This window comes from Notamacropus eugenii, chromosome 4 (assembly GCF_028372415.1).
Source record: "Notamacropus eugenii isolate mMacEug1 chromosome 4, mMacEug1.pri_v2, whole genome shotgun sequence".
In the NCBI taxonomy this organism is placed as follows: Eukaryota; Metazoa; Chordata; class Mammalia; order Diprotodontia; family Macropodidae; genus Notamacropus; species Notamacropus eugenii.
In genome coordinates this window covers 279,711,897-279,726,941 of record NC_092875.1, presented here as the reverse complement: position 1 = coordinate 279,726,941, position 15,045 = coordinate 279,711,897, and the positions used below count along the sequence as shown (strand labels likewise).

Below are 15,045 nucleotides of genomic sequence, written 5' to 3'. Positions count from 1 at the left end.
AATCATGTCCAGGACTTATTCATTCAGTCTGCCTGGGCACTTTCAATGAGGAATGCACTCACTCTCAAGATAGACCAATCCCACTTCTGTATAGCTCTCTGGGGAAGATTTTTCTGACTTCAAGCTTATTCTGCCTCTTTGTAACTTTTTTTCACCCATTTTGATTTGTCCTAGACTTCAAACTGAACAAGTCAAATCCTTCTTGAAATCAACAATCATTCGTTAAGCGCCTATTTTAAACCAAGCACTATGTTAAGTGCTTGTTTAAAGTGCAAAGAAGAAAGAGGGGAAAACAATTGAATGGGAGAGACAACATGCAAACAAGCATGTACAAACAAGATAGGCACAGAAAAAACTGGAGGTAATTTCAGAGGGAAGGCATTAGCATTAAGGGAGACCCAAAAAAGCTTCTTTTAGCTAGAATTTGAAGGAATCTAGAGAAACCAGGAGGCTAAGATCAGGAAGGAGAGAGGAGAAAATTCCAACCATAGCGAACAGCCAATGAAAATGCACAGAGTTTGGAGATATAAGTCTTGTGAGAGGAACAGCAAAGGAGGCTGGTGTCACTGGATCATAAAGTACACGAAGAAGAGTAATGTATAAGAAGACTAGAAAAGTAGGAGTCCAGGTTATGAACGGCTTCAAAACCCCAAAAGAAGATATATTTGATACTAGAGGTGACAAGGAGCCAGCTGAGTTTACCGAATAGAATGGGAAATATGGCCAGATTGTGCTTTAGTAAGATTAGTCTGACAGCTGAGTAAAGGGCGGTCTGGGGTGGAGAAAATCACGAGGCAGGGAGACAAACCAGAAAGCTATTGCTATAATTCAGGCTTACAGAAAAGAAGGCCTCTACCAAGGGGACAGCAGAATCCAAGAATAGAAGAAGGTATGTATGAGAGACGTAGTTTTGTCCTGAACATAAAAGTTAGGAAGGGGCAAGAAGGAAGTCCCAGGAGAAAGAATGAATTCAGTTTTGGACACACTGAGCTTAAGATGTCTATGAGATATCCAGTTCCAGATGTCCAACAGGCAGTTGGAAATAGGAAATGTTAAGTCAGGAAAGAGGTTAAGAGTTAGATAAATAGATCTGAGAATCATCTGTATAAAGATGATAGTTGAAATTATTTTAACATAGCTATTATACTCCTTTTTCTGCCTTCTTAAGCCTTCTCTGCTCCAGGTTAAATATTCCCAGTTTCTTCAGTCAGCTAATCAATAATCGCTCATTCAATAGTTACGACTAGCCATTTGTTAAGTGCCTACTATGTCTTTATAGCTTGGACCCCATTGCAGCAGCCAGTGACACGCAGCTTTTCCACTCTCTAACACCAAAACAATCTATTTGGAATATCTGTTGGCCATTAGCCTGACACCCATTCTTCTCTCTGGAAAGATTAGGTCTCAGAATTAAGTGCTCAGGCCAGAACTATGATGACTTGATCTTTTTCTTTTTCAGATATGTATATAATTGTATCTTCTAAAGTATTCATATATTTAATTATAGAAAACAAATGGAATTTAAACTAGGATGGGAAATTTTATATGAATCCCTGCTTTATTTCTTTGTAATTAGGCCTATATCTTAGTTTGTATCAGAGGTTCATCTTATTTCCATGTTTTTAATCTAGGAATGATATAAATAATAGTGGTATCAGATGATTTGGACTCATGAATGTTTGCCCTAATTTTGAAAGAGTTATAAAAAGTGTAGCCTCCCTCAAAATTCACAGCCCAGGAAATATTTACTATCTGTTTACATGCTATATCCTCCTCCCTGCCAACAGCAAGCTAATTATCCTTGAGAAGAACGTTTTTCATTTTTACCTTTGTATCCTTAGACTAACACACAATTTAAATTTTTAAAAAATTAAATCCCGTATTACAAACATGACCTCTTCTGAACTCACATTATTCAATGAATTATGTAAAGTTGTTTGTGATATACCTTCATCCTGTGAGTTTAGATAATGCAAAATCTTATATTTGAATTCAAAAAATTAACTTTGCAAAGGGCAAGATGGACAGCTGTCTAGAATGTCGTCAACTGAAAAAAAAAAGATATGGGGGTTTTAGTGAACTAAAAGTACATAAGTCAAGGGTATGATATGCCAGCCCCTGAAAAGCAAATCTAATCTTATATTGCATGAGATGAGGCACAATGCCTAGAACTAGGGCACTGACAGTCCTTAGTACACAAATCTGAGATACTGTATTCACTTCTGAGCATCACATTTTAGGAAGGACTTTGCTGAAAAGAGTCCAGAGGAAGGCAACTAGAAAGTTCAGAGTATCAAGATCAACTCTCTCATTTTACAAATGAGAAACTGAGGCCAAAAGAGTGATTTGTCAAAGACCACACAGTTGTTAAGTAGCAAAGCCAGGATTTTAAATCTAGGTCCTAAGGATGTTCATGCTGAAGATGAGCAGATAGAAAAAATACACAATAGCTTTCCTCAAATATTTGAAGAACTGACAGAGGAAGTCATAGTGGGTTTATTTTGCCTGGCCCCAGAGTGGAAAAAATATGAGCAATAATTACTTAGAAGTTGCAGAGAGGAAGATTTTTGGCTTCCTCCAAGTATAGCCTTACAAAAGCAGAACGGGCAGCAGAGTTGGGGATAGGAGAAGGTATCTTCATGCAAAGCCAGGTAAAAAATATCTTTCCTTCTATAAACATCTCATTTCATCTTGTAAAACATTTAGGGTGACAAATGTTCAATCTTTTAGTACAGGATATTTAATACTTTGTACCTGTTTGTGGCACCTAAAAGCGTTTATGATTCAATTTTTTTCCATAGAAACCTACCCAATTTCACTCATCTTAGAATTATACTAATGTGGATCCTTTACCCCAACAACACTATATATCCTTTAAATGATTAGTAATGCCTTCCCATCCCCCTTTAATTTTATTTAAAATATGAATTTATGAAACTTACCAATAGTAAGGTCATGCACTGGCTGAAATCTCTTGTCTGTAAACTGTAGCAATAAACATGATTTCCCAACACCTGAAAGAAATGTACACATATCTTTTAATTACTGTTGGCATATGGTTTTTAAAAAACAGAAAAAAAAGCAAAAGGAAGAACTAAGGTATGACCCACTAAATAGCATGGGGCTTTAGAAAGCATCATATTTATTTCAAAATTCTTTGAAAAAATAGATTATGAAAACAGAAAATAGATTAAAAATCTATAGAACTGTATATGAAAATATTCACAGCAGCATACTTGTGGTAATAAATAACTGGAAACAAAGTAATCTTCTATTAATTGGAGAATGGTTTAATAAACTTAGGTATATAAAGCGTCATAAGAAATAGCAAAAATGAGAAATCATGATAAATATTAGAAGGCATTATGAAATTTACTTAGAATAGAACCACAAGAATATATGCAATGACTACAATGATGTTAATGAAAACATTAGCCCGCAGAAAAACTCTTGACTAAATGTAATTGTCAGTCAGTCAGTCAGCTACCATTTATTAAGCATCTATTACATCTCAGGCACTGCGATCTATCTTGTAAACCGTTATCTGAATGGTGGTGGAGACAATGATTCAATGGGTTTTATTTAAATGTTTTTGTTCAAAGAACAAAGGACAAAAAGAAATTGGGGGGTGGGGAGGGGAATTAAGGGAAAATTACTAGAGCACAAAAAAATCCTGTAATACTTTTATTTGTTTTAAGTTAGGAGGAGGGAAGCAAGATGAGGAGGTAGGAAGACCGGAGGGAATTACTTAGAATTCTTTGAGTCATTCCTAGGTACCCCTACACAAATGGTGATTCTTTTGACGATTGGTATACTAAAAGCATTCACACCAGAGTGAGACTGAATAGAGAAGAATGGAGCTACAGGAAATCAAGAAGCTAAACTTTTACATGTCATTTCCAATCCCCTACCAAAACCCCCCAAACCTGGGGGGCTACAAGTACTGGTGATTTTTATTTTTCTTTTAGATGGTAATTCTACTCCCTCACCTCTAAATGGTTCTGAAGTATCCCACTGACATATCCCGCATTTTCTCTTCTTTTTTTCTCTTCCATAAACCTCCAATTCCCAAAATGATGGTAGTCAGAATTGGAACATGGGACAGAACTAAATGAAAATCTCATTTCACTTTCCTTTGCATCAGTATGAATTTTGAACCCTCCACATTTGTGCTTCCTAATTTTAAATTATACATTCATCAATGACAGTAACTTTGGTCTAAGATACAATTATTTTTGGACTTGGATAGGGTATAACTATCTCCTGATCAATTCATTATTTCTATTATAAGACAGTTAGGGAGAGTACACTGAGGGACTGAATGGGAGTCCTGAAGCTTGAGGGTCAAATCAAACATCCTACGCTTACCAGCTCTGTGACTTGAGGTAAGTCGCTAAACCTATATTGTTTCAGATAAATCCTTAGGACTTATCTACTTAAATCAGAGATTAGCAAACATTTTTAATAATGATCCAGGTAATAAATATTTTAGGCTCTACAGGCCAAAAGGCAAAAATCAAGGATATCATACAGGTACTTACATGGCAAGAAGAGAAAATAAAATTTCACAAAATTTTTATTGACAAAACTCAAAATAAAATAACTGAGTAAAGGAAAAAAATTAATACAGCTCTACTAGTGAGAAAGAGGGACTTTTTTTTAGAGGATAAATTTCACTTAACTGGAGTTCAAAGTTAGTGTTCCCTATCATCAAAATTAACTGCAAGTGTTTATCTGTTAATGCTAATCTGTAATGAAATTTTAAGTATTTAATCTCTGAAAATGTCTTGTAGACATAAGTACTCCCAAATACTGACATCAATCCACAAGTATATGATTTCAATTAAGCATATCCATCTCTTGAAAAAGGCATTTATAGAATTCTATTAGATTCTTCTCTTAATATTTGTATTTAGTGTGTCATTTTGCACAGCAGATTAATCCACTTCCAATTGAAATTTAATTGGAAGCTTGTCATTTGCACAGTTAAATGGATTTTGAAAAATGGTAATTACTTTAGCACTTATACTGAGGTCCAAAAACTGCTGCTGAACAGTATTTTAAGCTCAAAAAATGTATCTCCTACAAATATGCTGGGAATGAAAACCTTATTTGCAAGTGAATGCAAGGATGATGGCATTCTCAAGAGTAAAGAGAAAATAAGAACTAGGTGGCAAAAACCAGAGGACTGGGCCTGAAACCATGAAGAAAGGAGTTTAAATTCTACCGCAATTAGGAGCTAATTGACCCTGAGCAAGTCACTTAACCTCCTAGTCTCAGATTCTATAAAATAAGGGGGTTGGACTCTATCGTGGCTTTCAGCTCCCAATCTATGATCCTACAAAGTTACATCAAATTGGGAAGTTCTACCTTTGCTTAGCAGAAACCCATACTACATTCTTTACTGAGAAAATGAGAGTCATGAGCTGCCTCTTCTCCTTTGTACCTCAGTATCTTTTTGAAGTACTTCTTTCTTTTCCTTTGCTATAGTCATTAATGAATGGCCATAGCTAGCACTTTACAAACATCTCATTTCACCCTCACAACAATTCTAGAAGGTGGGTGCTATTATGAACCCCATTTTATAAATGAGGAAACTAATGCTTAGGGAGATTAATCAACTTGCCCAGAGACATACACCTATGAAGTGTCTAAAGTTATTCTGGGCCATCTCTAGTCATTCTGATGAATATCTGGTCACTGGATCCATATGGCTCAGAAGATGAAAGTGAGGCTGGTGACCTTGCACAGCCCTCCCTCACTCAAAACAAAGTCAAGTGCAAGTCATGTCATCATTTCTGATGTCATGGTCTTTGAAAACGGAGGACAAACACAACAACAAGGATAAATTAGAATTCAGGTCTTCTTCTAGGTCCAGTGTTCTATCCAATATACCACCCAACTGATGAAAAGATGTTTTTTCTCCTTGGTGACTGAATTAAGGAGAAAGACTGAAGTTGTGGGAAGAAAGTAGAACTGTTAAAGAGAGAAGGGCAGATATAAGCAAAAAAGCTTTGTGGATTTTTGGCCCTGACTACTATAGCAGCTGTTTCAAACCTTCTCACAGTTTCCTTTGTCAAGTCTGTTCTATATTTCTAATATTCTACTTTGAAGATCAGAGCTAAAAGTTCATGTATTTGATTTTTTTTTAAAAAATCTTAAGGAATATAAGTCAACAAAGAGGTGGACTGGGACTGCCATATGTATATAACCTGAAAAGATGCAGAACAGAAGAAACAATTCTAAAATGGTGTCAAACTATAAATACTGGGCTAATGCTTGATACAAGAATATGCAACTATTATTTATGGATGCTAAACAGATTTATACTTATTTAGACATGCTAAAATTCTTCCAGATGGTAGGGGAAGAAAACAAATATTTATTAAGTATCTATTACATTCATAGAGTCATCTCCCAGTGGTAAACTGAATATATTTTTGAGAACCTCTATTCTGGTTATACCTAATCATTTTACAAAGAAAAAAAGTAAGAGTGTGGACTACATCAGAAGCTACAAACTCTCCACTAGGCAGAACAAAGGGGTTTAAATTCCAAGGAACTGGACCCTTCTCCCAAGATAAGCTAATTACCTCAAATCATCATACAGTTTAACCACCAGTATAGATGTTCAACTTCCCAACACCCTCAGCTTCCTCTCTTCTGATTGAAGGACTGGAGGGTGGCGCACTAAACTCCTCCTAAATCCTTTTCTTTATAGAGCTTAGGACCTGAACTTTCAAAGTAACTCAACTTTCTATCCCCAGTTCTACTGGTTCTGGAGACCCTACTTCCACCTTCTTTTTGTGTCTTCCTCCCTAATATTGTAAGCTCCTTGAGGGCAGGAATTGTCTTTTTATTATTTGTATCTCCAGTGCTTATTAGCATAGTGCCAGGCACATATAAGGCAAAAAATGTTTATTGAAAATGAAAAACTCCTTCTTCACCCCAGCACCCAGAACTGCCCAAATCAGATTAAAATGAAACTAAAAAATGTTTTACAAAAAAAGATATAAAACAGAGATATGTTCATTTGTGGTGTTCTAAGTCAATATGCAGTACAGAGATCCATTAGCTATCTGAATGAGTCCACTGAACTAAATGACTAGTCTAACTAGTTTAGGAGTAGTCTAAGTCTTTCTAGTTCTCTTTGTACCTGACAGAGACCCCTAAGAATGAAATCGGCAGCAAAAACAATCAGGAAAATTAAAGTATCTACAGCTGCTCTACACCCTCTTGCTTTTCACACATAAAGATTTATTCTCAATTTTATCTCTTTTCTGACCTCTAATCTGCTGCCAAAAAGTTTATGAATTACATCCTTGAAAGAGGCAGGACGGTGTAGTGGATTGTCGGTCCCCAGTAAATAAGACCTCACCTAGGCTTAGTCTAGCCTTAGCAAGTCACTCAACCTTTCAATGCTGAAGGCTCCCAGACTTCATACTGCAGAGCAGACACAGTAGCACTAGCAGAGAAAGTTGCCAATACCAGTGAAATCACAGATCCCCTCCTCCTAGTCCCACTTCCCCAGCATTTTCTTGTCTAATAATTAAATATCTAGTTCAGGTAAACAGTCACCTTGAATCTAGCCCTAGCAACATCACACTGGCCTCTCTCCTTACTTCTCTCCAGAGAACTAAAACATAACCATCTGGCCCTCATCTTCTTCTGTTGAGGGACATAGATGACTTAGAAGTATTCCCAAATATCAATGAAAATGAATATCTTTTAAGATCATTTTAAAAAGCAATCCTGATCACACAGAACAAATGATGAAATATATACCCCTTTCCTCTCAACAGGGAGATAGGGGAATGATGGGAGTAGAATATTTTGTACACTGTCAGACAGTTATTTTACTGCTTATTTTTCATTTTCCTTTGTTACAAGGGAAGATTCAGTGGAAACAAGGGATCATAACAGCAAATAATTATGACATAAAAAACAGATTGAATAAAACTTTTAAAAAAACTAAAAAGGATACCAAAGGTATTTGGGGGGGGGGGAGTTAATACGGAAGGAAGAAGGAAAGTGGGAATACCCAGTATAGTGGATATGATGTGATTACTACTATTATTATGAACGATCAACAAACATGTACTGTAAAACTTAAAGTGCTTTCCTCAACAGATATTTGTGATACAAGTAGTATAGAAAGAGATATTACGGAAATCAAACCAAGAATGAGGGGAACTCAACATTCCAAAAAATCTGGAAACTGCTTTTAAACCTCAACCTTAAACAGTACAAAAATTTTTGGTCTAGGTCAGTAAGGACCTTAGGTGGGCTTATGCCATACATACAAACACACACACATACAAACACGCCCCCATAAATAAAAACATATGGCAAACAATTGAAGCTATTTGATCCTGGCCTTTTTAAATAAGCTGTTAATGCTGGAAAATGGGAAATGAACAAAAGAGGTTATCATCACAGGCAGTCACTAGTAGGTTAGTTTATGTAAACCTTAGTTTCCTCACCTGTAAAATAACTTAAGTGCCTAGCAACTTCAAAATTCTATGATCTTGGAAATTTTTTCAAGTGTGATTACTGAAACAATATTGGGAGGAGGCGGAGCCAAGATGGCGAAGTAGAAAGACGCACATACACATAGCTCTGAGCCCACAAACCACAGAGCGGCTAGAGGGGACCAAGCCAGGGCGAATTCTGCACCCAGAGACCACGGAGTATTGGAGCGAGGGAGATTTCTGCTCCGGAGAGACCTGCAAACCTCTCGCGGGGGGTCCTTCGCGCCGTGGACTGGGCGCCGGGACGGAGAGCAGAGGGCAGCCCTGCCGCCGCCGCCGCGACACCGAGGGGAGGAGATCCGAGAGGGCTACGGGGACGGGATCTCCAGCGGCCATGCGGGTCCCCCCACCCACAGAGGGACCTGCAAACCTCTCGCAAAAGGTCCGTCGCGCTGCAGACACGGAGCACAGCCCAGACCTGCGGCGGTGGCGGCCGCGGCTCTGAGAGGCACAGATCTGAGAGGGCTCTGGAGGCGGGATCTTCAGCGGTGGCACAAGCCCCCTCACCAACAGGTGACTGACAGGGGTAGGTGAGAGAGTCTCTTTGGCGGGTTGAGAGGGGAGTGGGGTGCTCCCATGGCTCGGGCCCCCCCAGGAGATGGAAGCTGAGAGGCGGCTGCAGACAGGGGCTCCCCAAACGGGCGGGAGCCTGGATCCATTGTGGAAGGTCTATGCATAAACCCCCTGAGGGAACTGAGCATGAGAGGTGGCCCTGCCCCGACCTGACCACCTGAACTTAATTCTCACACTGAATAGCAGCCCTGCCCCCCCCAAAAGCCCTAAGGCGGGAAGCAGCATTTGAATCTCAGTCCCCAAACGCTGGCTGGGAGGACCAGGAGACGAGGTGGGTGTGAGGAGAATATTCAGAGGTCAGGCCACTGGTTGGAGAAAATGCCAAGAAAAGGGAAAAGAAATAAAACTATTGAAGGGTACTTTATCGGAGAAAAGACACTTCCTCCCTTCCTTTCTGATGGGGAGGAACAATGCTTGCCATCAGGCAAAGACACAGAAATCGAAGATTCTGTGTCCCAGCCCACCCAATGGGCTCGGGCCATGGAAGAGCTCAAGAGGAATTTTGAAAATCAAGTTAGAGAGGTGGAGGAAAGACTGGGAAGGGAAATGAGAGGGACGAGGGAGGAGCATGAAAAGCAGATCAGCTCCCTGCTAAAGGAGAACCAAAAAAATCTTGAAGAAATTGGCACCTTGAGAACTAGCCTAACTCAGCTGGCAAGGGAGGTACAAGGGGCCAATGAGGAGAAGAATGCTTTCAAAAGCAGAATTAACCAAATGGAAAAGGAGATTCAAAAGCTCACTGAAGAAAATAGATCTTTCAAATCTGGAATGGTACGGATGGACGCTAAGGACTTTATGAGAAAGACAGATATCTCAGAACATACCGCGCAGATTCAAAAAATGGAAGATAATGTGAAATATCTTATTGGAAAAACAACTGACCTGGAAAATAGAATCAGGAGAGACAATGTAAAAATTCTGGGACTACCTGAAAACCATGATCAAAAGAAAAGCCTAGACATCATCTTCCATGAAATTATCAAGGAAAACTGCCCTGAGATTCTAGAACCAGAAGGCAAAATAAATATTCAAGGAATCCGCAGAACACCGCACGAAAGAGATACAAAAAGAGAAACTCCTAGGAGCATTGTGGCCAAAATCCAGAATTCCCAGGTCAAGGAGAAAATATTGCAAGCAGCTAGAAAGAAACAATTCAAGTATTGTGGAAATACAATCAGGATAGCACAAGATCTGGCACCCTCTACATTGAGGGATAGAAGGGAATGGAATAGGATATTCCAGAAGTCAAAGGAACTAGGACTGAAGCCAAGAATCACCTACCCAGCAAAACTGAGTATAATACTTCAGGAGAAAAAATGGTCTTTCAATGAAATAGAGGACTTTCAAATTTTCCTGATGAAAAGACCAGAGCTGGAAAGAAAATTTGACTTTCTAACACAAGAATGAAGAAGAACCATGAAAAGGTGAACAGCAAAGAGAAATCATAAGGGACTTACTAAAGTTGAACTGTTTACATTCCTACATGGAAAGACAATATTTGTAACTCTTGAAACATTTCAGTATCTGGGTACTGGCTGGGAGTACACACACACACACACACATGCACACACGCACACATACATAGAGACAGAGTGCACAGAGTGAATTGAAGAGGATGGGATCATATCTTAAAAAAAAAAAATGAAATCAAGCAGTGAGAGAGAAATATTGGGAGGAGAAAGGGAGAAGTTATATGGGGCAAATTATCTCTCATAAAAGAGGCAAGCAAAAGACTTATTAGTGGTGAGATAAAGAGGGGAGGCAAGAGAAAAACATGAGGTCTACTCTCATCACATTCCACTAAAGGAAAGAATATAATGCACACTCATTTTGATAGGAAAACCTATCTCATAATACAGGAGAGTGGGGGACAGGGGCACAAGCAGGGTGGGGGGGAGGATGGAGGGGAGGGCATGGGGAGGAAAATGCAATCTGAGGTCGACACTCATGGGGAGGGAAAGGACCATAAGAAAATAGAAGTAAAGGGGGACAGGATAGGATGGAGGGAAATATAGTTAGTCCTATACAACACAACTAGTATGGAAATCATTTGCAAAACTAAACAGATATGGCCTATATTGAATCGCCTGTCTTCCAAGGGGAAGGGGTGGAGAGGGAGGGAGCTAAAGAAGTTGGAACTCAAAGTGTTAGGACCAAATGTAATGTTCTTACCACTGGGTAACAAGAAATACAGGTTAAGGGGTCAAGAAAGCTATCTGGCCCTACAGGACAAAAGAGAAGACGGAGACAAGGGCAGGGAGGGAGGACAGAGGAGAGAACAGATAGGTCACAGGGGCAATCAGAAAGCTCGGGTGTGGGGGTGGGGGAGGGGATAAAAGGGGAGAAAATTTGTAACCCAAAATTGTGTGAAAATAAATGTTAAAAGTTAAATAAAAAAAAAAACAATATTGGAAATCTTTGAAAACTTATGGATAAGGTGACATAGGACGAAATGGGAAACAATTTCCCTAGTTTTCAAAAAAGAGAAAGTAGGCAGGCTGGTGAACTTGATATCAATTCCTGACAGTTCTGTGCCATTACTGCAGGGAAGGTTTGTGAGTCAGTAAGCATTTGTTAAGAGCCTACTATTTGCCAGACACTATGCTAAGTGTTGGGGATATAGAGAATGACAAAAGGTAGTCCTAGGTTTCAAATAGAACATGAAAAAATTTACATACAAACAAGATCTATACAGGATAAATTGGATATAATCTAGAGGGAAGGCACTTACTTGCCTTAAGGGTTAGGAAAGGCTTGTAGAAGATGGAACTTTAGCTGGAATTTGAAGGGGGTCAGGAGGGAGAGTATTTCGGGGATGGGGAACAAGTGAAAAATGACCACTCTGGAGGAGTATCTGCGGTAAGAAACAGCAGGGAGGCCAGCATCACTGGACTGCCAAGTAACATGGGGGTAGAGGTGGGGAGGCAGGAGAAAAGAAAGTAAGGTATAAGGCAGGAAATACAGGAGGCGACTAGGTTATGAAGGGCTTTAAATGCCAAAGATTTAATATTTGATCCTAGAGATGATATGGAATCAGTGGAGAATGCTGAATGGAGACGGGGGGGGCGGGGGGGGGGGCGGGGGGGGGGGAAGGAAGGCAGGCTCAGAGTAATGAGTGGGATAGACTTAGTGAAGACTCCTCAGATTGTAATTTTTCTCCCAGGGGTGAGGTAAGGCCTAAAGGCTCAAGGTTACAATATTTTTAGAATAGAATAGTTCCATATAAGGATATAAAACTGTGTAATGTATTAGGGTCTCAATGATTGGACAAAACTCACATAATTCCTCGATGTCTTCATTTCAAAAGGGATTGGTTAGATTTCGTGTCTAGAATGTAAGACCATATTCTCAGCTAATGAGGATAATGGTCAGTGGGGGGAGAAGGGACTTGCGTTAGGGTCTATATAAATCACTGCCCTTTTCTTTGTCTTCGGCTTTCCTACTCCTACAGGTGAGTCCCGCTTCTCGAGAATCGAATAAATCTCTTTTCTGTCATCACTTTGAGAGGCCTCTGAGTAACTGATTTATGTAGGGACCTGCACCATCCATCCCACACAGTAACATGGTCAAGACCTGTACTTTAGGAAGACTGAGGAAGGATGTACTAGAGTGGGAAGAGACTTAAAGCAGAGTGATAATAGAATCACAGAATTAGATTTGAAAAGGACCTTAAAGATCAAATCATTCAACCCCTTCATTTACAGATCAGGAAAGTGATGTCCAGAAAAATAAAGTGACTTGCCCAAGATCACACGGGTAGTATATGGCAGATCAAGATTCAAATTCAAGCCCAATATTCCAGATTACACTCTTTCAAAATTTTGAAAGGTTAGCTGATTCAGTTAAATGTGATTTTAGAAGGAAAAAAGAATATTGATTAAAATATGAGGCAAATGTGCTAAAGTGGAATTTGATGTAATCTATCCTTAACGTAAAAAGAATTTTATGTAAATTCCAAGATTTTCTTATATATGAGCACAATAACATGAAATAGTCATTTACGTATATATGCCCTATGGTTTTATACATCAACCTTAAATATAACAATCTGCTCTGCTAAATGGTGAAATTTAATAAGCAAGAACATATGTAAAGAAAATTTCATTACAAATAACTCTAAAGAGCTTACAAATTGTTGTGCTGCATGAAATTTCACCAAAAAAAAAAAAAAATGAAAATATCACATTCCCAGTATTTAGGCCCTGATGATAAAAAAGCTAATGCCACTTTGCTGTGAATGAGTACACCCAGGAGGGGAAAGAGGAAGTACTACATATTATCATACAAATTAATTTTCCTCTAAGTTTTTTTTATCTTTATGTAAGATTTTTCTGGTGAAAGCTGGGGTTAGTGTATTTTAGGGAAGTGGAATAGAGGATGTGAAAATTAATTGTCACTTAGAATCATGTAATGTTGGTGTTTAAAAGCACTCTAGGACATTACCTGAAGCAACCTCCTAAAAAAGTAATTCCTTCTACAACATCCCTGACATTAATCAATCATTAGCTACCATGGAAGAACCAAAGAGATTTGAAAAACTCAGAGATATCTTAGCTCATTTTGGGGAGACTGTAAGGATGGACACCAGAACAAATTCTTTATACAAAATTACCTATTGTGGAAATTTATTATGGCTAAATCAATAAAGCCCTGATATCACATGCAATTCAACAGGATAGTGAAATGTATTTCTTTTATAATGTAACAAAATGTGTCTATTAGCAACAACAAATTAGTTTGCTAGTGTCATTAAGTCCATTCATATTTTATAAAATAGTATACCATAAAAGTCAGGTAACTAGTCTAAAGCTATGCAAATTGAATATACATAAAATGTTTCAAACTGTCTCCTCTATGTTCCCTTATATTGCAGATAAATTAAGGTATTTCACCCTGCCACTTTACTCTTTTTTAGAAGTGAGTGGGTTGAGATTGTGTGGCTCAGTCTCATCTCTATATAGTTCCTACCATATGCTGAAAAGAAATTTCCAATTCAAGAACACTGGACAAATACTGAGCTGTTATTTTTTAAAACTGGCATAATTTCATACATAAATCTACTGTAATGCTGTAATCAAACTTATCCTTAACTTTCCAATATTACTTACTATACAAAACAAACCCAAACCCTTTTTTAGCTAAAAAGTACAAAAAACGTAAGAGCCAAAAGATCTATTTCAACTATTATTCTGACTATATTAATATTAACCAAAGGATGAAGGTTGACATTAGCTCACTAGTCTGAAATGCTAATTTCTCAAAAGTATTATGAGTGGCTCATCTGAAGATTGGCTAATTAGAACACTGTTGTTATATTTGTCCTTTGTTTTTGAAGATCATGACATCAGAGAAATGATGACATGACTTGCACTTGACTTTGTTTTGAGTGAGGGAGGGCTGTGCAGGTCACCAGCCTCACCTCCAGAGCCATTTGGATCCAGTGACCAGATGTTCATCAAGATGACTGGAGATGGCCCAGGATGCAGTGGGAGACCTTGGCCTTTTAGGCTAAGGCTTTTTCATAGTAGGCAATAAATGATGATAAAAGGCATTATAAAATGTATAGCTCTTCTTCCAACAAATATAAGACAAATGTGTGTATATATTTGCATGAGTTTATACACATTTACAAACCAACCAAATTCAAAGAACAAGGGGGCATAGAAGTAGGAGGCACATCCCTTAGGGAAAAGAAACAACGAGGTACAAAGGTAGAAGACAAAGCAGGCAGAATTGCACAATAAACTCTCAAAATGCAGAATGATGCAATAGAAAAAAACTGGAATTGAAGTCAGGAGACCTGGGTTCAAATCTGGCCTGCTCTGTCATTGATGTATGTATGACCACAGGCAAGTTATTTAATTTCTCTGGGTCTCAGTTTCCTCACCTGTAAAATGAGTGAAATGATCTTTAGATGACCTCTAAAGTTCTTTCCAGCTCT

At 38.5% G+C, this 15,045-nt stretch overlaps 1 protein-coding gene across 1 annotated transcript in view; it reads right to left on the bottom strand.

Annotated features, from left to right (window-relative positions):
* RAB2A (RAB2A, member RAS oncogene family) overlaps positions 1-15,045 on the bottom strand; it is a 119,711-nt gene that overhangs the window by 86,562 nt on the left and 18,104 nt on the right. The window contains exon 2 of the mRNA XM_072604657.1: positions 2,943-3,014. Within this exon, the coding sequence (XP_072460758.1) occupies positions 2,943-3,014 (72 nt within the window). The remainder of the gene's footprint in view (positions 1-2,942; positions 3,015-15,045) is intronic.